Raw genomic sequence first — 23,098 nt, 5'->3', positions numbered from 1 at the left:
CTAGAAGACTCTAGAATTATTGTTGAAGTGATCAGTATTGAAAGGAGTTTGAACCAGTACGACGTTCTAGTTCATTACTGTAACTAATCATCAAAAACTTAGTCATAAAAAAAAAGAGAACTCTCTCTAATTTGATGTTACATTAATCAGCGTGGAAATACAAAAAATTTGGATAATATGATTGTTTGAAGAACGCGGTAGCCAATGCAAACAATTTAATGATTTAAAACTCGGGGGAAAGATTTAAATATTTATATCTATATACACACGCCACTGCGTACTATTTATTTAATAAAGAAAAAGTATTAATTTACGTAAAAATTATGGTTGGGGAAGGGGAGTTGGTGACGTCATGTGGCATCTGACGTTTTTATGTGTGGCTAAGGGTATGGGGGGTGGGGTAAATCGACCTTTTCTCTGTTTATCCAATGAAGAGCAAGTTAATCAGGCAGTGTGGAGCATCGCTTCATTGTCTGAACCAAAGTTCCAGAAACGACTGATGTTAGCATCCTGTCAGGCTGATGACGTCATGTTTACAAGAAGTCCCATTCAGAGAGTCAACCGGAAGTTGTCACCAAGCAACGTCAGAAAAATATTTTTCTAAAAAGTTGCGTCTATTTGTGTTATTTATCACGGAATTATACACCATCTATTTTTAGATTCGCGATAACATTGGCTTCAAGAAGGAGCAATTCGAATTTTCTGACCATAGTTCTCTACTGAATCTTTACTTTTCCTGTACGTTTAATTAACAATTAATTAAATAAGTTTTAATGTATTTCTTACATAAAAATAGCTGTGTTTTTAAATGAATTCTTTTATTTAGATTTTGCATATCTGAAAGCTTTATCTTTTACTTTTGAAGGAATTGTTGAGTGTATATTCTGCATATCTGGTCAAGTGGATGTAAAAAAAATTAGCAAGTGTTAATGTTTTCATCGTAAAAAGAATTGCCATAAAATTTTCATTCAATATTTACCCCAAAGAAATTTGCCAACTTACTGCAATAAAATGACGCCATGTTTTATGACACTTGTACAAAATGAGTCTGATAACTTTGTGTACATGCGATAGCATAAATTGCTTGATACACGCGTACTTGTTCTCATGCGGTGGGCAGATTGATGTTCATTGGAGTATCACAACATCACACGTTGAAGGAACAGCAACACTTTCGATAACCTATGTTTACGCTTTACTTTTTTGTTTACAGATTAGAGGCGATGGTGTTACAATCTATACACCTTCAGATTGTAACAATGTGTGCTCCTCAAAGCCTGATACACGGTGTACACCCTCAGCCAGTAACACCGTGTACACCCCCAGCCATTAACACTGTGTACACCCCCAGCCATTAACACTGTGTACACCCCCAGCCCCTAACACTGTGTACACCCCCAGCCAGTAACACTGTGTACACCCCCAGCCAGTAACACTGTGTACACCCAGCCCGTAACACTGTGTACACCCCCGCCAGTAACACTGTGTACACCCCAGCCTGTTTTGTACACCCCAGCCCTAAACACCGTGTACACACCACTAACCGTGTAGAAGTTAAAAACCTACCGTCTATGATGATGTATTACGTCGAACTAATCAACGCCTCACCTTCCAATTTCACCTGCATATTTACATTCTCACCTGTGTAATACACACGTAGGTTTATTACCTGCACAGAAAGCTCACCATGAACCAATTCACACTGAGCAACTAGTTATTGTTGCTACGGTGTGAGTTCATTTTTACCCGTTCTTTCATCACGGAGATCACTTTCCAACAAATTTCTAAATTAGTCTCACTTTGATATTATGCAGCATATCTGGTCTAGTCTCACTAGAGCCAAATTACCCATATGTTGTACAATGTGTTGTACTAAGTCTCAGTTTCACCAACATACCGAAACTAGTCTCACTAGAACCACATTACCCATATGTTGTACTATGTGTTTTACTAAGTCTCAGTTTCACCAACATACCGAAACTAGTCTCACTAGAACCACATTACCCATATGTTGTACTATGTGTTTTACTAAGTCTCAGTTTCACCAACATACCGAAACTAGTCTCACTAGAACCACATTACCCATATGTTGTACTATGTGTTTTACTAAGTCTCAGTTTCACCAACATACCGAAACTAGTCTCACTAGAACCACATTACCCATATGTTGTACTATGTGTTTTACTAAGTCTCAGTTTCACCAACATACCGAAACTAGTCTCACTAGAGCCACATTACCCATATGTTGTACTATGTGTTTTACTAAGTCTCAGTTTCACCAACATACCGAAACTAGTCTCACTAGAACCACATTACCCATATGTTGTACTATGTGTTTTACTAAGTCTCAGTTTCACCAACATACCGAAACTAGTCTCACTAGAGCCACATTACCCATATGTTGTACAATGTGTTGTACTAAGTCTGTTTCACCAACATACCGAAACTAGTCTCACTAGAGCCACATTACCCATATGTTGAACTATGTGTTGTACTAAGTCTCAGTTTCACCAACATACCGAAACTAGTCTCACTACAGCCACATTACCCATATGTTGTACCATGTGTTGTACTAAGTCTGTTTCACCAACATACCGAAACTAGTCTCACTAGAGCCACATTACCCATATGTTGTACTATGTGCTGTACTAAGTCTCAGTTTCACCAAACTGCCCACGTACCGGAATTAGTCTCACTGTCGCCCAAATGTGTAACAGTCTCACCTCTGCCATATTGTTCATATGTGTGACCTTGTTTCACTTTTAACAAACTGCCCATATACCTGAACTAGTCTCACTTTTGCCATACTATCCACATCAGTGAAGGCGTTTTACTTTTGCTACTTATAGTCTCCGCGTCTCTTTTCCACCAGTCTGTCCATTACCAGGACTAGTCTCACTAATCGCCATATTGCCCATATGTGAGTCTCACTTCCGCCATCCTGTCCACATATATACCACGTAACGGCCTTATACCCTGTGTATATGCCACTCATGCGACACATATGTTCATGGTCATACAGACATACGTGTCTCATTAATGTCATACAAAACACACGTCGCATGCATCTAAAACAGTACATACAACAAGAGTTGGCAAGCAAATATTTATTCAACATTTGCCATGGATTACTGGCTGTGGAGGCGAGTGGTTTGACACGTGACTTACACGGCTCCCGCTTGTTTTAGTGCAGGTCAACTCGACACGACAGCTGAGTAACCACGTGACTTGGTATAGATCAAGAACGTGAAAGTTTTGTTGCCCACAGTACAGGAACGGCGTGGTCGAATGATAGCGTTCGGCTGCTAACCCAAAGACCTCGTGTTCGGATGTCGGTCCATTCTCGGGACTTTTTCGTCCCTGAGTCCACCCAGCTCTTATGGGTACCTGACACATGTTGGGGAAAACAAAAGCATTTGGGCATAGTGCCGACCACAAACATCTGCCCTGTGGATCTTTAGGTCTGAAAGGGAAGCTTGACTTACATCATGTACAGAAAATCATTCCGGTTATTTTACGCATTTATGATCACGTTCTAAGTAGTATAAGAAGCTTTGTGTTACGTGAAGCCCCCACCCCCCACCGACGACAAAGATAAAATGTTGTTGTGTTTGACGTGAGACATCTTTGGAAGAGAACTACTTGTGTTCCTCAAGACTGTCTTCAGTGGGCCGTGTGTACCATTAAGACAGTGTCTTCAGTGTGCCGTGTGTACCATTAAGACAGTGTCTTCAGTGGACCGTGTGTACCATTAAGACAGTGTCTTCAGTGGGCCTTGTATATCATTAAGACAGTGTCTTCAATGGGCAGTAGATCATCCTTATGAGCTTTACATTATGCTACAGTTAAAGAGTTTTTTTAATTCCACCAACTTCCACCGGTGAATCAAAGTCTTTCAGCATGTCTAGCACTGATTTTGAGTTGTCGAATTATATATTCTTAATGAGGTGCATATACATATATATATATATATATATATATATATATATATATATATATATATATATATATACCAGTATATAGACCATATTATATAAAAATATATGTGTGTGTACATATAAAGTGGCTCCCAGTTTACTGCTAATGTCCACCGTCATTTACGATCATAAAACCCCGAAATTGATGACGTTGTTCACGAGCCTGATACCGTCTGTTAATTCACTTCTGTTGTTAACGGCGCGTGTTGTGGATGTTCCCCGTACATAAATCGTCTGCTGGGCTTTGATCCCGGTGCTAAACAGTCTGGGGGGGGGGGGGGGGGGGGGGGGTAGGAGGTGGGGTCGGCGTTCTGTATGGGCCACTTAGGCCGTCTGGAAGGTTTAGAATCTTCCCCAGAAAACAAAGCTAATAACAAATGACTGTTGGGGTCCTGATAAGGGGAGGAACAACGCCATCCGATGATTTGTAACGGTATCCGGGTTATCCATCACCCCAGATAGTCCCCAGGTGGGTTGGTCCATCCAGATCGAGGCTGGTAGGTAAACATTTGGTTGACAAGTACTAAATAACGGCCAGGTGTAGGGCCAGATTTTTCCCATTGTTCGGGTGATTTACAATTTTATTCAGGTCTAAACCTTTTGTTAGGTAGACAGCTCCATATCCCCTAGAAACGAGCCTACCCCCCCCCCCCCCCCAATTCAGGACAGCAAACCCCTAATCAAGACAGCGTAGCCCATATAGAAAATCTATCACCTCGTCATGACCATCTACCTGCAGTCACGTCATCGCACCTACCTGTACTCCCATCACCCCCCCCCCCCCTGTTTGCGTGTCTACACCCCACCCCCCACAGAGAAGCTGCTAAATGTAATTCGATTCCTTAATTACCAGGTATCGATCACTGCACGTGCTGCCTATAATTAAAGCACCAATTAATCGCCAGAAACTCATTTCAACATATTTTTTTCTGCCGACCTCAAACCGATGTTTATGTCTTCTCTCTCTCTCTCCTCCCCCCCCCCCCCCAATAACGACATACAGAGCCATAACAAACGTGGAAAAATGAGGGGTGGGGCGAGAGGTGTCACATGCTGTTACTTTACTGTTTCTCCTCCCACTGCTGGACGCTGTTACTGGCTGTTCTATCAGTTGTACCACCTTACGTTCTCGCTTTTCGTTCAACTGCATCCCCTCCAGCTAGTAGATAATGTTCCGTCACTAGTATCCGATTACAGCTTTAAAGATATTATCTATTATATGTTTCATAACATGACTGAGTGACTATTAGTTTTAAATAAATATAGTTACTACATAACGTTTTAGATAAAATCTTGAAAAAGTCAATTAGTAGTTTTCTGAAGGTAGTGCCTGAGGCCATTAGGTACTAAAGGCAATTCGACTATTGTCAAATGGCTTGTGGTTTGCGACAAGAATTACCCTGTCCTGGAATACACACCCCACCCCCATACACTCGCTCACCTTTTCCCCCCACCACCCCACCACCCCACACAACACACAAACTCCCCAGCCATCTATTTCTCTACCACTTTTGAGTTTAGTATCATCCGTATTCATTCGGGGATTCCCAAAATCTAAACTTAGACTGATCTATATAACTTACAACAGTACACGTAGTTAGATCACTTGTTTCCACCATCCTTCCATCCCCCCTGTATTTCCCCTATTAAAATTGTTGCCATCACCTAATGAGCCAGCAACGGTTCTACCACAGTGCCTGACTTTATTCCATTTACTAATGACCAGCCCCACAATGCCTGGTCCGTGCACTCGGCCACCAACTGTCAGCACTCGTTAGGTTTTGTCAGTGTCAGGCTTTATACCGCGTTATCTTCATATACTTACTGACACTTCAAATACCTTCCTCTCGTGTCTATCTAGACTGTCTATTACTTTACGGAAAAGTCACGATTATAAATAGAACCTAAGTACTATTGATGATAAAATAGTACCTGACTGAAGTGTAACGCAACCCGCGACATTAGTGTCAGCCCAAACCATCTTCTATTCATTCAGTTCATCATCCATCTTCTTTCTCCGCCCCACCCCCTCCCGAATATTTATCTCCGTATCACGGGTCATGCCCCGAGACTAGCAATCTTATAGCTCGTGACCATAGCTCGTGCATTGAACGTGAGCACTGTGTTTACTCATGACCCAAGTCTCATCTTGTGCGCTTCCTTCAAAATCTGGCTGCCGAAAATGCTGAGTCAACAGGAATTTCTGACTGCAAAAGAGTGGGGGACTTTGATTCTCTCAGTCAATCTCCGAAGCCAGAAGTCTGGGACTCGCCGAACTAAGCGGACAACGGCTCACGTCTGCTGGGGTAGAACAAACAAATGGAAGGAAGGGGGCGAGTTTTGTTCCCATTTGTGGCGGCTCGAACAAGCGTAAACAGACCGTCCTTTACAAAGGCCGCCTGGCATGGGGTGTGATCCATCTTCTAACGTCAACAAAAATCTGGCAAACCAAAAGTTGAGTTGTTGCCGTGACGCTACAGATCGATTCTTTCTGATTATATTAGTATCGATTTTGAGATTTGATGAGTTGAGGTTTGTCCCATGATGCTCTTTTGATTTTCGTTTTATTGTAGTCGTGTCCCCTGCCGCAATATCTATAGTAGCTTCCCTTTTCCCAAGAATCGTAAACAGAGTAGTTATGCCCCTTGATCATTAAAAGAGAACGCTATAAAATGTTCTCAATGTATGCAGATATGCCACTATAGAACCAGTTTTGTATGTGTAAGCTAGTGTAAAATTAGTTAATATTAACATTAGGTAGCTACTCATGACTTGTGGATATGACTTTAGTTAATTTGTGAACATGACTTTTGTGACAATACGTTTTTTTCCAAAAATTGTGTAAATCGACGTATATTTTTGCGAGACATAAAGAAAACGTGATCAACAAGAGAAATGTTCTGTTACAATTTTTTATATATTTCTTTTAGCCTGAAACGGACATGAACCAACAGATCTATTAACTTTAATCACGTATTTTGTTGATTGCTCTCTATAACTTGCCGATTAGTATGTTGTCTATATTGTCCATTATTTACCTATATTTGTCCATGCCTCGGTCCTTTACTTATTTCAATATTGTGTTGACCGTTTTTGTCTTATTTATATTACACGTCATCACTGTCCATTATCTGCTGCCTTCCTCTGTTGCCAAAAACTCACACCATTATCTGCTGCCTTCCTCTGTTGCCAGAAACTTACACGTCATCACTGTCCATTATCTGCTGCCCTCCTCTGTTGCCAGAAACCCACACCATTATCTGCTGCCTTCCTCTGTTGCCAGAAACCCACACCATTATCTGCTGCCCTCCTCTGTTGCCAGAAACTCACACCATTATCTGCTGCCTTCCTCTGTTGCCAGAAACCCACACCATTATCTGCTGCCCTCCTCTGTTGCCAGAAACCCACACCATTATCTGCTGCCTTCCTCTGTTGCCAGAAACCCACACCATTATCTGCTGCCTTCCTCTGTTGCCAGAAACCCACACCAGACGGAGACAGATCTGGAATACAGTCCCTAATGAGACGACCACCATCAACATCCCCCAGCCCAGGTTCCGCGAATCACCTGAACGGGTGACCTTCAAGGAAGGTCAGATGGCCAAGCTGGAGTGCTTCGTGGAGGACATGGGAACCAGGAAGGTCAGGGTCGTTTCTCTTTCATGGCTGAGTTGGGAGGGTCAGGGGGCATGCTCTTGAGTGACCATTGTTACACTTAAAAGTCAAGTTATTTTTACTTTCTCGTACAAACAAAATATAGAGAAAGTCTTGTAATCGTGCAAAAAAAAAAAATCGAGATTTTTACAAATTTCGACGTTTTACACCTCCCTGAGTCAGAAAAACTTAGTTTTGCAATCTTGTCCGTATGTCTGTGTGTGTATGTGTGTGTGTCTGTGTGTGTGTCTGTAAACACGAATACTTGAGCACCGTTACAGTTAGGTTGATGAAATTTCATATATAAGTATTATATCAAAATCGTAGATCCGTTACAACTTTTGTGCGATTTCCGGAAGTGGAACTTTTTCTACTTTGAATTTTTCAAAAGCCTATAACTTCAGATAGATAAATGTAAGTAAAAGATCTAATTCTCCGCCTTCTGTCAAATTTTGAGTAATTTCCGATGACCGGAAGTAAAAATTTTCGCGATTTCCGATTTCTCAAAAAACGCATATGAATTTATAAAGTACTAATCTATGTAACCTCTAAGCGGTAGTTTTTAACTGCCGCGTAGTCATTTTGTAAAATACAGGTATCCTGATATAAGACTTTAAGAACACCGCTGACCCAAAATATACGTTGCACACGATCTTTTTCCCCTTAAAGTGAATATTGGTACTTATAATATTCCGCACTATTATGAACATTTAATTTGGCGTTCACTTGCTGTGCAATTCTTTTTTCGACGAGATTTTATTCTATTTTAAAAAGTTTAAGTATTTAAAATGGATTAAAAATCATGTCTATATCCCGAGTTCCCATCCCCTGTTGTTTCATGTAAGAATATTCGAGAAAGTTTAGGGGAGATCACTCCCGGTTTATTGAATAAATTAATCAGCTAAATTCAGTTCATCCTTGATCCGCTTGAAGAATTGATTCTTCAATGGAAGTTGTGCGTGTCATTTTTGTACTGAATCAATGGCAAATCATTCGTAAAAGTATGTACACGTGGTATCGAACGGACTGAATGGGAAAATATTCACAGATAAAAACAAATTTGAAATTATAATTTCGTTTATCTGATAGTGTCCTGGATTTATAGTCTATCAATGGATTTGTTTTATGATACTCATACATGCATAATGCTATGTTACCATGGCTACGGTAAATAATTCTGTAACTCTTCTGAAAATATTATTTTTCCATTGGAACTTGTGATTTTCTCTTTAACTTTTCCGTGCGACTTTTTTCCACTTACTATCAAATGGGTTAAATATTCTTAGTTAATATTTCTTGAACAGTTTTACAATAGTTGCGTGAGTCCTTTTACAGAAAGCTACACCTCAATACGAAATTCTCTGGCCCCTCCCTCCCCCAATCACTCCATCGTTAACAATGCAACACGCTATATGTGTATTTTGATGAAGGACTTCGTGCTGCCCCCCCCCCCCCCTCTCGTGTAAGCTCACGTCTTGAAGGTTTTCTTCTTCCTCTTCCTCCTTCTATCTCAACAATTTAAGGTCTGTCTCCCCTCACCCCCATGTAGCCTAACAACTGAAAGATCTTTTTTCTTCTTACCTCATTCTTGTAGAGTAACAATTGGAACACCCCCCTCGTGTAGCCATCACGTGGTTCCGATGACGGGGATCAAATCCCACTGGCTCCATACATTGCTTACTTAATCTTGATGGAACGTTTTACTTGACCTTCACCCCACCCAGCCTGCCCCTGTTTAAATCATCTTTTACTTAATTGTAGTCTGCTTCAATACCCAGAGGATCTATAACTACTGCAGTTACCATGACAACTGTTAAGATCAATATACGATTGGCTATACAAAGACGAACCTGTGGCCAAAAACTAGCATACTTGAACTAATGTCAGCCTGACCTCAGACATTCGACCTTGTCAGTGGGGAATCGTCCCACACAAAAAATTATCAGATAAAGTAAATGTATAATAAAATTATTTATTTTTAAGCTGAAAATGATGACTCGGTGTAACTAGAGTAGCCTTACTAGTCGGTAAACTCTTCAACCATTGCTAGCAGCATTTGAATCCTGGACTTACCGTCCTAGCTGATTCTACAGCTTGACTGTTAAATATAACAGTAGAACCAATTGAGAATTTATTGCCTCTAGGCCTACACGTTTTACTGCAATTGTGCGAGTTTTTATTATTTTACTGTCGTCTTTATGGCTGTGTGGATGTTGTACTAGCAGTAGGGACTGTTGGCTGTGGTCGTTGTTTTCAGGTTGATAGTTTAATTAGATGGTAGCCTCATTCAGCTGCAAGGTGGTAGCATCAGTCAGCTGCTAAATGGTAGCATCAGTCAGCTGCTAAATGGTAGCATCAGTCCGCTGCTAGGTGGTAGCATCAGTCCGCTGCTAGGTGGTAGCATCAGTCCGCTGCTAGGTGGTAGCATCAGTCCGCTGCTAGATGGTAGCATCAGTCCACTGCTAAATGGTAGCCCAAGTCAGCTGCTAGGTGGTAGCCTCAGTCAGCTGCTAGATGGTAGCATCAGTCCGCTGCTAGGTGGTAGCCTCAGTCCGCTGCTAGGTGGTAGCATCAGTCAGCTGCTAGGTGGTAGCCTCAGTCCGCTGCTAGGTGGTAGCCTCAGTCAGCTGCTAGATGGTAGCATCAGTCCGCTGCTAGGTGGTAGCCTCAGTCAGCTGCTAGGTGGTAGCATCAGTCCGCTGCTAGGTGGTAGCCTCAGTCCGCTGCTAGGTGGTAGCCTCAGTCAGCTGCTAAATGGTAGTGTCAGTCAGCTGCTAGGTGGTAGCCTCAGTCCGCTGCTAGGTGGTAGCATCAGTCAGCTGCTAGGTGGTAGCCTCAGTCAGCTGCTAGATGCTAGCCTAAGTCAGCTGCTAGGTGGTAGCCTCAGGCAGCTGCTAGGTGGTAGCCTCAGTCCGCTGCTAGGTGGTAGCATCAGTCCGCTGCTAAATGGTAGTGTCAGTCAGCTGCTAGGTGGTAGCCTCAGTCAACTGCTAGATGCTAGCCTAAGTCAGCTGCTAGGTGGTAGCCTCAGGCAGCTGCTAGGTGGTAGCATCAGTCAGCTGCTAGGTGGTAGCCTCAGTCAACTGCTAGATGCTAGCCTAAGTCAGCTGCTAGGTGGTAGCCTCAGGCAGCTGCTAGGTGGTAGCATCAGTCAGCTGCTAGGTGGTAGCATCAGTCAGCTGCTAAATGGTAGTGTCAGTCACCTGCTAGGTGGTAGCATCAGCCAGCTGCTAGGTGGTAGCATCAGTCAGCTGCTAGGTGGTAGCATCAGTCAGCTGCTAGGTGGTAGCATCAGTCAGCTGCTAAATGGTAGTGTCAGTCACCTGCTAGGTGGTAGCATCAGCCAGCTGCTAGGTGGTAGCATCAGCCCGCTGCTAGGTGGTAGCATCAGTCACCTGCTAGGTGGTAGCATCAGTCGCCTGCTAGGTGGTAGCATCAGTCAGCTGCTAGGTGGTAGCCTCAGCTAGCTGCTAGGTGGTAGCATCAGTCAGCTGCTAGGTGGTAGCCTCAGCTAGCTGCTAGGTGGTAGCATCAGTCAGCTGCTAGGTGGTAGCCTCAGCTAGCTGCTAGGTGGTAGCATCAGTCAGCTGCTAGGTGGTAGCCTCAGCTAGCTGCTAGGTGGTAGCATCAGTCAGCTGCTAGGTGGTAGGTAGTTCCATTTCCGAGCTTGGATGTAGCCCTATTTAAGTGCTAGGTTGTAGCCCATTTAAGCCGTATTTAATTGCTATGCTGTAGCCCCATTTAAGTCCTAGGCTGTAGCCCCATTTAAGTCCTAGGTTGTAGCCCCATTTAAGTCCTAGGTTGTAGCCCCATTTAAGTGCTAGGCTGTAGCAAGTCACCATCCACATAATTGCTAAAAAAAACAACTTTTTTTTAAAGTGATGTGCATATTGCGCCCAGCACACACAAATATTGTACAGAAAACACGTGACATTAATTACTCCCATGCCATTGATCTGAATGTGATTATTAACATACAGCATTAGGAGAAAAATTGTTTGTTATTTTAATTTTTTAAACACAAACATGGATAGTTTCAAGAGTAAAATATTACGAGACACGAACGATAACTCCAGTTGGAGTGGTAGGCAGCTATATCAAGGGCAAAACGTAAACAGCCGAGTAGATCATACATGGACCGTCAATATAGGTGGATGGTCAATGTAGGTGGGTGGTCAATATAGGTGGATGGTCAATATAGGTGAGTGGTCAATATAGGTGGATGGTCAATATAGGTGAGTGGTCAATAAAGGTGAGTGGTCAATATAGGTGAGTGGTCAATATAGATGGGTGGTCAATATAGTTGGATGTTCAATATAGATGTGTGGTCAATATAGATGAGTGGTCAATATAGTTGGATGTTCAATATAGATGTGTGGTCAATATAGGTGTGTGGTCAATATAGTTGGATGTTCAATATAGGTGGAGGGTCAATATAGGTGTGTGGTCAATATAGTTGGATGGTCAATATAGGTGGATGTTCAATATAGGTGGAGGGTCAATATAGGTGTGTGGTCAATATAGTTGGATGGTCAATATAGTTGGATGGTCAATATAGGTGGATGTTCAATATAGGTGAGTGGTCAATATAGGTGCGTGGTCAATATAGGTGGACGGCAAAAGCAGGTGCAAGACATAATGTCGTGCGGTAAAATATTGAAAAAAGATTAAAGAAGATTTTGATAGCATCAATACGGAATACATCTGTATAGGCAGACAAAACATCTGGTACAAATTCAAATTTGGTTGAATAAAAAAGTGTAAACTTTATCAAAAACGAGGTAATAAACTTTTAAACTGTTGCATCAGTTATTTATAAAAATTAAATTTGCCTGTTTCGTAAATATATACACAAACACACGCACACGCACAACCACACATTCACACACACATGCTTACTACCACCAAATTAACACTTACAAAAAATGAACCATTTTCTCTAAACCAATTCTACTACTAAACCAAACATAACTTTTAACAAAGAATCGCCACTAAACCACCAAAAAAAAAAACAATGAGCCTCCACTAAATCACCACATCTGCAAACACAAACAACAACCACCCCTAAACCACCACCAGTCCAAACAACAACTACCACCACCACTAAATCACACCACCACTAAATCACACCAGCACAAAACCACCACCACCACAAAACCACCACCACCACAAAACAACCATCACCACAAAACTACCATCACCAGAAAACCACCACCACCACAAAACCACCACCACCACAAAACCAACAAGCACCACTAACCTACAGCAGCAAGTGTTATGAATATTTGCCAACAAATGTAACTCCGCCATCCCACAATCGATATTCAACTTCTTTAGACTATGAGCAAATTGAATTGAGCTTGATTTATTAGTGATTTCTCCAGCTCTTCTACTTATTCTCCTTTCACTCTATCCTTTCTCCTTTATTTCCCTTTCTCTTTGTTTCAGTTATTCCAGACGATGTGATTGCTTGTATTTTACCACAACTTTTTTATTAGGCTCCCCTTTTCTTTCAACCCTTTGAACAACATTTCTTCCAAAACCATTTGTCTGCGTGCTAGTCTATCTTAGTGAATCTGTCTGTCTATCAGTGTGTCTTTCTATTTGTGTATCTATAGGAGTGTTGATAACAATACATCCCAAATACGATATGTTTCTGTATTTTATCTATTCGTCATTCCTCCCTCCACCCCCACCCCCCACCTCCCTCCCTCTCTCCGTCTCTAACTTCTCGGTCCACCTCCTGGTCAGACTGGCGTCACTGTGGCTATCAAATTCCAGCAATTCCAGAACGGCCGTGCGGACGGTTCCCTGGCCTGACCACACTTGACCCTCAGCTAATCCGGGCTGTGCCGTGAATCCTACAGGCCGTGCTTAAGACGGCTTTGAGAAGCCGACGAGATCTTCTCTCCATTTCTTTCTCTTTGTGCCTGGAATACGGCGGAAAGCCGGAGTTCTCCCACTGATTATTCACCCTTGACCCCCGTCTACAGAGGCTGTAAAAGCCGAGGCTCCGTGTTTTTATGATCTAACATCCCGTCCAATCGGTACCAGTCTATTGGGCATTTGGGTTTTGGGGTTTCTGTGGTTGAATATAGATGTGGAACTGATAGCTTTAGACACTATATAGGACTGCCATTGTGGGCAGTGTATCACATTACAGAGATACCAAACACTCAAGTACAACCACATTCTTAAGTAGGACCACATTGTCAAGTGGGACCACATTGTCAAGTGGGATCACATTGTCAAGTGGGACCACATTCTTAAGTGGTACTACACCCTGAAGTGGGACCACTTCCTTAAGGGGACCACTTCATGAAGTGGGACCGCTTACTGAAGTGGGACCACATCATTTTGTGAGACCGACGTCTTGTGTGAGACCACGAGCTTGTATGAGACCACGTGTTTGTGTGAGACTGAAACCTTGTGTGAGACCACGTGTTTGTGTGAGACCACGTGCTTGTGTGAGACCACGTGCTTGTGTGAGACTGAAACCTTGGGTGAGACCACGTGTTTGTGTGAGACTGAAACCTTGGGTGAGACCACGTGATAATGTGAGACTGAAACCTTGTGTGAGACCACGTGTTTGTGTGAGACTGAAACCTTGGGTGAGACCACGTGTTTGTGTGAGACTGAAACCTTGTGTGAGACCACGTGTTTGTGTGAGACTGAAACCTTGGGTGAGACCACGTGATAATGTGAGACTGAAACCTTGTGTGAGACCACGTGTTTGTGTGAGACTGAAACCTTGGGTGAGACCACGTGATAATGTGAGACTGAAACCTTGTGTGAGACCACGTGTTTGTGTGAGACTGAAACCTTGGGTGAGACCACGTGATAATGTGAGACTGAAACCTTGTGTGAGACCTCAGCCTTCCCCCACCGCCCTATGACAGGTCGGACATGAATTTTAAGACCTCTCCAACTGTTGCAGGTAATGGCGAGGCTAAAATCAAGCGGTTAATCCCTGCCCCCACATGCACCAGTTAACGACCCAACGTCTCAGGATTTACTGCTTCTGACGTCAGTTTTATGCTCACATCTCTTTTTTTTTACCTCTTGACAACCAAAGCATTTTATGCCAGCCTAGTTAGGGAGGGTAGAAATTACCATTGGGCTGTCAGTTAACGGGTATCTTATAGCTCTGAGTATGCTTTATTGTAGGCTGGGGTGATCCACGGAAATACATTCCTATTTTGATAGATACTGGAGATAGTGGGTTTAACGAGCTGGAAGAAAAACAAAACCTACAGCTTGTAAAGCACCGGACTATCAACCAGGGACGATCTGCGCATGTCAGTCTAGTCTGTGTGGGGAGAAGGGGGTGGGGGGTTGAGTGGGGGCGGGGGGTACGGCGAACAGACTTGGATAGAAAATAAAACCTTGGACGACAGTGATTTAGCACAAACAATTTTTCCATCAGAACTTGGACCACGATTCCCTGGCCGGTCTAATCAACAGTTTCCTGGTGGGTGTGGGACTTTTCTCGGTGATGGAATACGAGGGAGGAATCTGAGGACTTTGTGCTGGAATTTAACGGAGGAATCTGAGGACTTTGTATAGTAATTTAACAAAGGAATCTGAGGACTTTGTATTGGAATTTAACGGAGGAATCTGAGGACTTTGTATTGGAATTTAACGGAGGAATCTGAGGACTTTGTGTAGGAATATAAAGGAATTTATGTGTTCATTTATGAGCGAAAAATCTAAGCACTTTTCTCCATGCAGGATAATGAGGAATTAGAATTTAGAATATAATAAACAACTCGTCTCTGTGTTGAAATATGAGAAACATTCACGTTAAGCCTGCTCTATTATATATAATACGTTTTATAGATAATTATAAAAATGTGCATATTTTATATTTATTACATAGTTTTAGACGAGCTAGGTCATACGTTTCATTACCCAAACCACCTTGCTCTAATCCAGTCACGACAAAAACGTTTATCCAAGTATCTTCTATAGATCCGTGTCTACCTTGGTATTCACTACACACATCTGATTAAGCCTTGTATTCTAAAACCAATAGCTTTAGCTAAAAGGCAAAACACCCTCTCTAAAAATTGGTTAAATTTAATAACAAATGAGAATGTACCATCCTCAAGACATTGTATAACTTTTTGTATAACAATCACGCTATAAATACAGTACCATCTCTAGTTTAATATACGCTATGTTTGTTTACATATTTGGTCAGGGTCTGGGGTTAAAACAAATAAAACAAAATATGTTCACTCATCCCTTCAGTGTGTACTTGATTAAAATTCTATTGAGCTCTTTCTCTTGCGCGTGTGGCTTGCAGTCTGTTATTCACCGATTGACTGCCATCATTGTATCTTTCATTGTTGTCTCCCAACCTCCCCATGTGTTCCACAGCCTAGCACCTTGTCTCGGTGTGTTTTTATCTCTCTGAGAAAACAAACTCCGCCGGGATGAAAAGTGCGGCACACATTTTACCCCGACACCGTAAAGAAGGGAATGCGGTTTATTCCATTCAAAACAATCCGAGTTTTTCATCTACTCCTGGACTGTGACGTTACATATTTCTCGTCGGTTACCTTATTAACGGTGTACCAGAAAATCCATTTTTCTAATGGTGTGCGCAGAGAAAAAGTGTGTTCATGTAAAAAAAAAAAATGTTCGTGTTTGGTCTAGGCGCTCCCACCCCTCTATCCCCACCCCATAAACTGGTTTCTTTAATGTGATCCCTCCCCGGGACTGGAGTTGTCTCCACAAATCACGTGATTTTTTTGTTCCCTGTGTACAATAGTTTTATGTGTGCAATAGTTTTCTACAGTGTAAGCTGCGTGCGCTTTTTCCTCAAAAAATGGTTGTCAGCCAACGTGGTTGTCTTCTAACTCGGTTGACTCTGATGTGGTTTATGTGGTTGTCGGGCTACATGGTTGCCTCTAACGTGGTTGTCTGTTTAACGTATTTGTTAATGTGCAGAGCCGGCGTTAGGAATACGCGGGGCCTAGGGCCAACCATCCGCGCGGGGCCTTTCCATTATATATATATATATATATATATATATATATATATATATATATATATATATATATATATATATATATATGTTCGTAGTTTTTTTTCCTTTGCTAAGATATTAAATCACATTTAACAGTTATGTAATTTATACCAAATCACTTAAGAAAATTTAATCACGTGCCGAATAATTAGGAAAATAAAGTTTACAATACAGTGAACTCGGCCTGATGTATCAAAACAGTATAGACTTTAAAATTTGTTTAGAATTCATACAATATTTTAAAACCAAAAACATTATTGTCTTAATTATTGAACGGGTGAATCCTTAAGGTGACACAACATAACAACAGTTTTAACTTTCTTCCAAAAAATAATAATAAATCACTCTGTTTAATGCCGCCTGATATAGATCCTAAGCCCCCCCCCCTCCTCGTCGCCCTCCTCCCACCCCTCTGCACGCAACTGAATGTTAATTTTGTTACACCAAGACAAGTAGGCCTACATATAGAGTTTCTTCCAGGCATCTCTTCGGGGGGGGGGGGGGGGGGCTTGTACCCCCCCCCCCGAAAACGAAATGAAATTTATATAATTTATAGAGAAAATATATACTTTTAACAGTGTCCGCCCCCCCCCCCCGAAGAAAGTCTACCGCCCCCCCCCCCCCCCCCCGAAAATTTCAAGTGTCCCTCCCCCCCCCCCCGGAGAAAAAAGTCTGGAAGAAACACTGTACATATACGACATTATACGACATCTACAACAAGAAAGTTAGGACTAGAGTTCATCAGGTCACTAACTGTCTACTATAGACATCCCGTCTGCTCACTAAAAGGACGTCTTCATCGGTCCGCATACAATAGGGTATCTCTTTACGTCGTGGGCTAATTCTCGACCGCCATCTCCAGTCAGCTCAGGTCAAATGCCAGGCGACCGTACCCTACACAAAGAGTAGGTGTGACACTATTTTTGTATCGAATTACGGCCTGTCCCAGTTCAGGTGGGACTCACCAACATCAACCGTGGCCTCAGTTATAACAATCAACAACGTCGGCATTCGACCATTTAGTTTTTCCCAATTGAATTCAGCAACAATTTTTTTTAAGTTTACGAACTAATTCAGATAACAATGACATTGCTGAAGCGCGGGGCCCCTTCAAGCGCGGGGCCTATGGCGACCGCCCCGTTCGCCACCCCCTAACGCCGGCTCTGTTAATGTGGTTGTCTCCTATGTTGGTTGTCTCCTAACATGGTTGTTTGCCAACATGGTTGTTTCTACATAGTAGTCAGAGTCTTACTCTTCATCTAAACCTCCATCAAAAGTGTGATTGTTTTACTCACTATTTATACTTCTATCAAAAGTGTGATTGTTTTACTCTCCATTTATACTTCTATCAAAAGTGTGATTGTTTTACTCACTATTTATACCTCTATCAAAAGTGTGATTGTTCTACTCACTATTTATACCTCTATCAAAAGTATGACTGTTTTGGAAACGTTTCAAGTCACCGCTGGTTCTAGCCACGTAACTAATCAGCAAAGGCCTGTTTCTGTAGCTACGTCCCATTCATAAGTTACAACAGCCCAGCCAGACTGCTGTAAAACAATGAAGCATATCGCTAAATTCATCTGTAGTACAATCCAGTTGTAATAAAACGCAATATGACACTGCATATCACTGAATCGACCAACATGACACTGTGTATATCACTGAATCGAGCAACATGACACTGTGTATATTACTGAATCGGTTCATGAAACAATGAAATGACAAGTCTGGAAACAAAAAGTTGCAGAAGAAGAATAAAACCCACGTGCATTTAGTCAGTATAAACCCCACGTGCATTTAGTCAGTATAAACCCCACGTGCGTTTAGTCAGTATAAACCCCACGTGCGTTTAGTCAGTATATACCCCACGTGCATTTAGTCAGTATAAACTCCACGTGCATTTAGTCAGTATAAACCCCACGTGCATTTAGTCAGTATAAACCCCACGTGCATTTAGTCAGTATAAACTCCACGTGCATTTAGTCAGTATAAACCCCACGTGCATTTAGTCAGTATAAACGCCACGTGCATTTAGTCAGTATAAACCCCACGTGCATTTAGTCAGTATAAACGCCACGTGCATTTCGTTAGTATAATCCCCATCCCCACATCCAATAATGTGAATTCCAATATTTCGTAGGGGCAAAGGGGCGGATGTGCCCCCCGTGGAGGGATGGGTGGGGGGGGTAACACCATACTTCTTTATAATTTTACTCCCCCTTTAGTACACAAGTACGAGTCTGCTCATAGAACTATTGAAACGGAGGGGTGAGGTTTGCATAAGATGACTAAATCACACGAGTGTTCGAACTCGACAAATCCAGGTGGCAGCGAGGGCATTGAGGGCTTCATCGAGTCAACAGCCTGTCTAGAGAAATATTTTTCACTAAGTGGATTGTTCACATCACACTTGACCATGGGAAAAAACACCGTTTAATTTCTGATTTAAGACTAACTCTGTGGGGTGCCAGAATAACAAGCAGGGTGAATATAAAACCCTGTTTAGAAACTTCTAATTCCGATGGTCACACAAAACAGATGGAACGCGTCAGGGATAAGTACCTTAGTGGAGCTGTAGACTCGCACAAAACGGTCGTCCTTACGGGCATAAATTACCATCGCCCTAACGGTCATAAATTACCATCGTCTGTGCGGTCATAAATTACCATTAAGTCGATGTTGGTATCTGTGGTGTTTTAGGTTTTAAATCGGTTGATTAGAATAATTGAAAATTACTTGCGTTTGTCTGTTTTTAATGGCTTGTTTTGTTGGTGTGTGGATGTTTTTAATGGATTGTTTTGTTGATGTGTGGATGTTTTTGTTTTGCTGGCATGTGGGTGTTTGGAAATCCCAAGAGTCGGTTGCACGTGGTGGTTGTTGATGTCCTAGTTGTGGTGGTTGTTGATGTCCTGGTTGTTGATGTCCTGTCTGTGGTGGTTGTTGATGTCCTGTCTGTGGTGGTTGTTGATGTCCTGTCTGTGGTGGTTGTTGATTTCCTGTCTGTGGTGGTTGTTGATGTCCTGTCTGTGGTGGTTGTTGATGTCCTGTCTGTGGTGGTTGTTGATGTCCTGTCTGTGGTGGTTGTTGATGTCCTGTCTGTGGTGGTTGTTGATGTCCTGTCTGTGGTGGTTGTTGATGTCCTGTCTGTGGTGGTTGTTGATGTCCTGTCTGTGGTGGTTGTTGATGTCCTGTCTGTGGTGGTTGTTGATTTCCTGTCTGTGGTGGTTGTTGATGTCCTGTCTGTGGTGGTTGTTGATGTCCTGTCCGTGGTGGTTATTGATGTCTATACTAGGGAACCGTTGGGCTACAAAAATCGTTGACGAAATCGAATCAGACCCCCGAGAGCGCCCCCCCCCCCCCCACCTCCGACGTCCCTGACACATGTGCGGTCTCCGACCTGTGTCATACCTGACCATTACGGCTGAAGATTCCACTCAAGATTTTCATGCAGCACGGCCTGTGTCACCTGGGCTATACTGTGAACAAACCTGGCCTCCACAACAACGGTCCAAGAAATATAGCGCCGGCTTTGTTTACATTCAAATAACTCAGTTGTAGAAAACAAGGTCACGCGTCTAAAAATACATGAATGGTAAGGCATTTATGAAATCCTCTAAAAATGATGCGTCAGCCTTTCTTCTGAGATCGCAGCGATGCGCGACGTGTACGCTCGTAAATGATACGGCGTATTTAGTGATAGACTGCACAGAGAAGGACAGTTCACCAAGAAACATTTCACCAAGGAACAGTCCACTGAGGAAAAGTTCACTAATACACAGTCCACTAAGAACACAAGATTTAGCCGTCTCCCATTTGGTAACCTTTTAGTTGATTCCGGTATTTACACTGACCGCCAGCCAGTCCACCCTTCTACAGACAGCGGCGATAAAGCACATTAGTTGCCATGGTAACGGCGAGGGACCAAAAAATCTACAGACACAGTTTCTTGTCAAGTACTTTCTCACCAGATGCTGATTGGTCACTTGGCGAGCCACGTGGTCTCTTATCAAGGTCACGTGCCTCGCTGATCGAATTCAGAGCACCGCTATCAATCTATTTAAGTTAGGTCGAGGTAAAGAGATTTAACAGGTTCACACCTCTTAGACATGTGCCAGACCCACCCCTAAACACCTCTTAGACACATACTAGGTCCACCCCTAGACACCTCTTAGACACATACTAGGTCCACCCCCAGACACCTTAGACGAATCAGGTCCACCACTAAACACGTCTTAGACAGGTACCAGGTCTACCCCTAGACACCCCCCATTCAGTGTTTCTTCCAGACTTTTTTCTCCGTGGGGGGGGGGGGGGGGCACTTGAGATTTTCCGCCGCCCTCCCCCCCCCCCCCTTCCCCGGAAGAGATGCCTGGAAGAAACACCCCATTAGAACTCTAATCAAAAGTTTCAAGAAATTATTTTCTCTACCCCTCCCCTCCCCTCCCCTAGCTGGGGTATTTACTAGTCTGGGATGTCAACTTTTTTTTTGTGTTGGTCACGTGGTCTGGAGATCCTTCCCCTAATAATTTCCAGACGCCAAAATAGCTTTGTTATTGTAACATTTGAAGTGGCTTTCTGCTTAGATTGTGTGTCATCTAATTAGTTAGCAGTCGTCTTCACAACGCTCTCTATAGGTCATTCCGCTTGAAGTTGTCTCTAACTATTTCGAAATACCGATACAGTTTGCTTGACATACAAACTAACATGCCTTTCGCGTTTTTTAATGTCTAGTCTGGCACTGTGGTTCTCTATTTATTTAACATTTCAGATATTCGAAAATAACTTGGGTTTTTTTTTTGTGATCTACATCACAAAATATACATTTCTACCAAGTAGCATAACTCTGAACTACGGCGTTATTGTGCAATATTTTACGGTTTTGGTTTTGCTCTTCGCCGACTCCACTCAAGAATCAATCAACATAAATTAAGGTTATCGTCAGGCAACTTAAGTTATCGCCACGCCCAGTACAGTTATCAACTTCTCTAGTGTAGTTATTAGCATGATCGGTCACGTTGCTGCCCACACAAATTTAAGTTATCAACCCCGCCCTTAAAGTTATCAACCTGCCCTTAAAGTTATCAAGTTATCAACCTGCCTCTAAAGTTATCAACCTGCTCTTAAAGTTATCAACCTACCCTTAAATTTATCAAGTTATCAACCTACCCTTAAATTTATCAAGTTATCAACCTGCTCTTAAAGTTATCAACCTACCCTTAAATTTATCAAGTTATCAACCTGCTCTTAAATTTCTCAACCTGCTCTTAAAGTTATCAACCTACCCTTAAATTTATCAAGTTATCAACCTGCCTCTAAAGTTATCAACCTGCTCTTAAAGTTATCAACCTACCCTTATATTTATCAAGTTATCAACCTACCCTTAAATTTATCAAGTTATCAACCTGCCTCTAAAGTTATCAACCTGCTCTTAAAGTTATCAACCTACCCTTAAATTTATCAAGTTATCAACCTGCTCTTAAAGTTATCAACCTACCCTTAAATTTATCAAGTTATCAACCTGCTCTTAAAGTTATCAACCTACCCTTAAATTTATCAAGTTATCAACCTGCTCTTAAAGTTATCAACCTACCCTTAAATTTATCAAGTTATCAACCTACCCTTAAATTTATCAAGTTATCAACCTGCCTCTAAAGTTATCAACCTGCCCTTAAATTTATCAACCTGCTCTTAAAGCTATCAACCTGCCCTTAAATTTATCAACCTGCTCTTAAAGCTATCAACCTGCCCTTAAATTTATCAACCTGCTCTTAAAGCTATCAACCTGCCCTTAAATTTATCAACCTGCTCTTAAAGTTATCAACCTGCCCTTAAATGTATCAACTTGTCCAGAAAAATGTATCAATTCTCCAACGTTACACAATCAGCTGACCGTAACCTAATTGTATCCCCCCCCCCCCCTCAAGCAACACGGCACCGCTTCTATCGCTCCCAGCCTATAACCTTATTCCTGCATTAACCGAGCATGCCCTAATGCCAGAATAATATCCACACAACTCCCATTTTCCCCGATTCTATTTTTATCGATTCTTTTATCATAACATTTTTTCACCTCGTTCATTTCTCCAAGATATGAATGCCATTGTTACCAGCTATTGATCTCAAGTAAAAATCCCCACGACCCAAAGCTTGTATACGTCTCTGATCAGGACCCCTAAACAACGTTTATTTGTCAGACACGTTTCGCGATTACCCCTCATTTATTCATCTGATTATCCGCCCCTGTCCTGCAGTCCCCTGCCCCATACCCCACCGTCTGCCATGGCTGAGACAGACCGACAGCACTAGGCAGTTCGGGGCTCTCAGACACAAAGACTTTTGTGCTCCGTCAAATTACATTTGAAGGGCGTCTAACTCTTCCATCAAGTCCGGAATTAGATGAAATTTTCGGTGAAATAAAAAACAGAGTGAT

General features: G+C 42.3%; 1 protein-coding gene across 7 annotated transcripts in view; it reads left to right on the top strand.

The window, feature by feature from the left end:
• Positions 1-23,098, top strand: part of LOC131942482 (hemicentin-2-like) — a 115,693-nt gene that overhangs the window by 47,866 nt on the left and 44,729 nt on the right. For all 7 annotated transcript variants that reach the window (XM_059302384.1, XM_059302383.1, XM_059302379.1 and 4 more), the window contains exon 2: positions 7,456-7,619. In XM_059302384.1, the coding sequence (XP_059158367.1) occupies positions 7,456-7,619 (164 nt within the window). The remainder of the gene's footprint in view (positions 1-7,455; positions 7,620-23,098) is intronic.

Source organism: Physella acuta, unplaced genomic scaffold (assembly GCF_028476545.2).
Source record: "Physella acuta isolate Inbredline_101_S28 unplaced genomic scaffold, ASM2847654v3 ptg000408l, whole genome shotgun sequence".
NCBI lineage: Eukaryota > Metazoa > Mollusca > Gastropoda > Physidae > Physella > Physella acuta.
The sequence above is the reverse complement of the archived record's forward strand: the minus strand, read 5'-3'. Positions and strand labels throughout refer to the sequence as shown.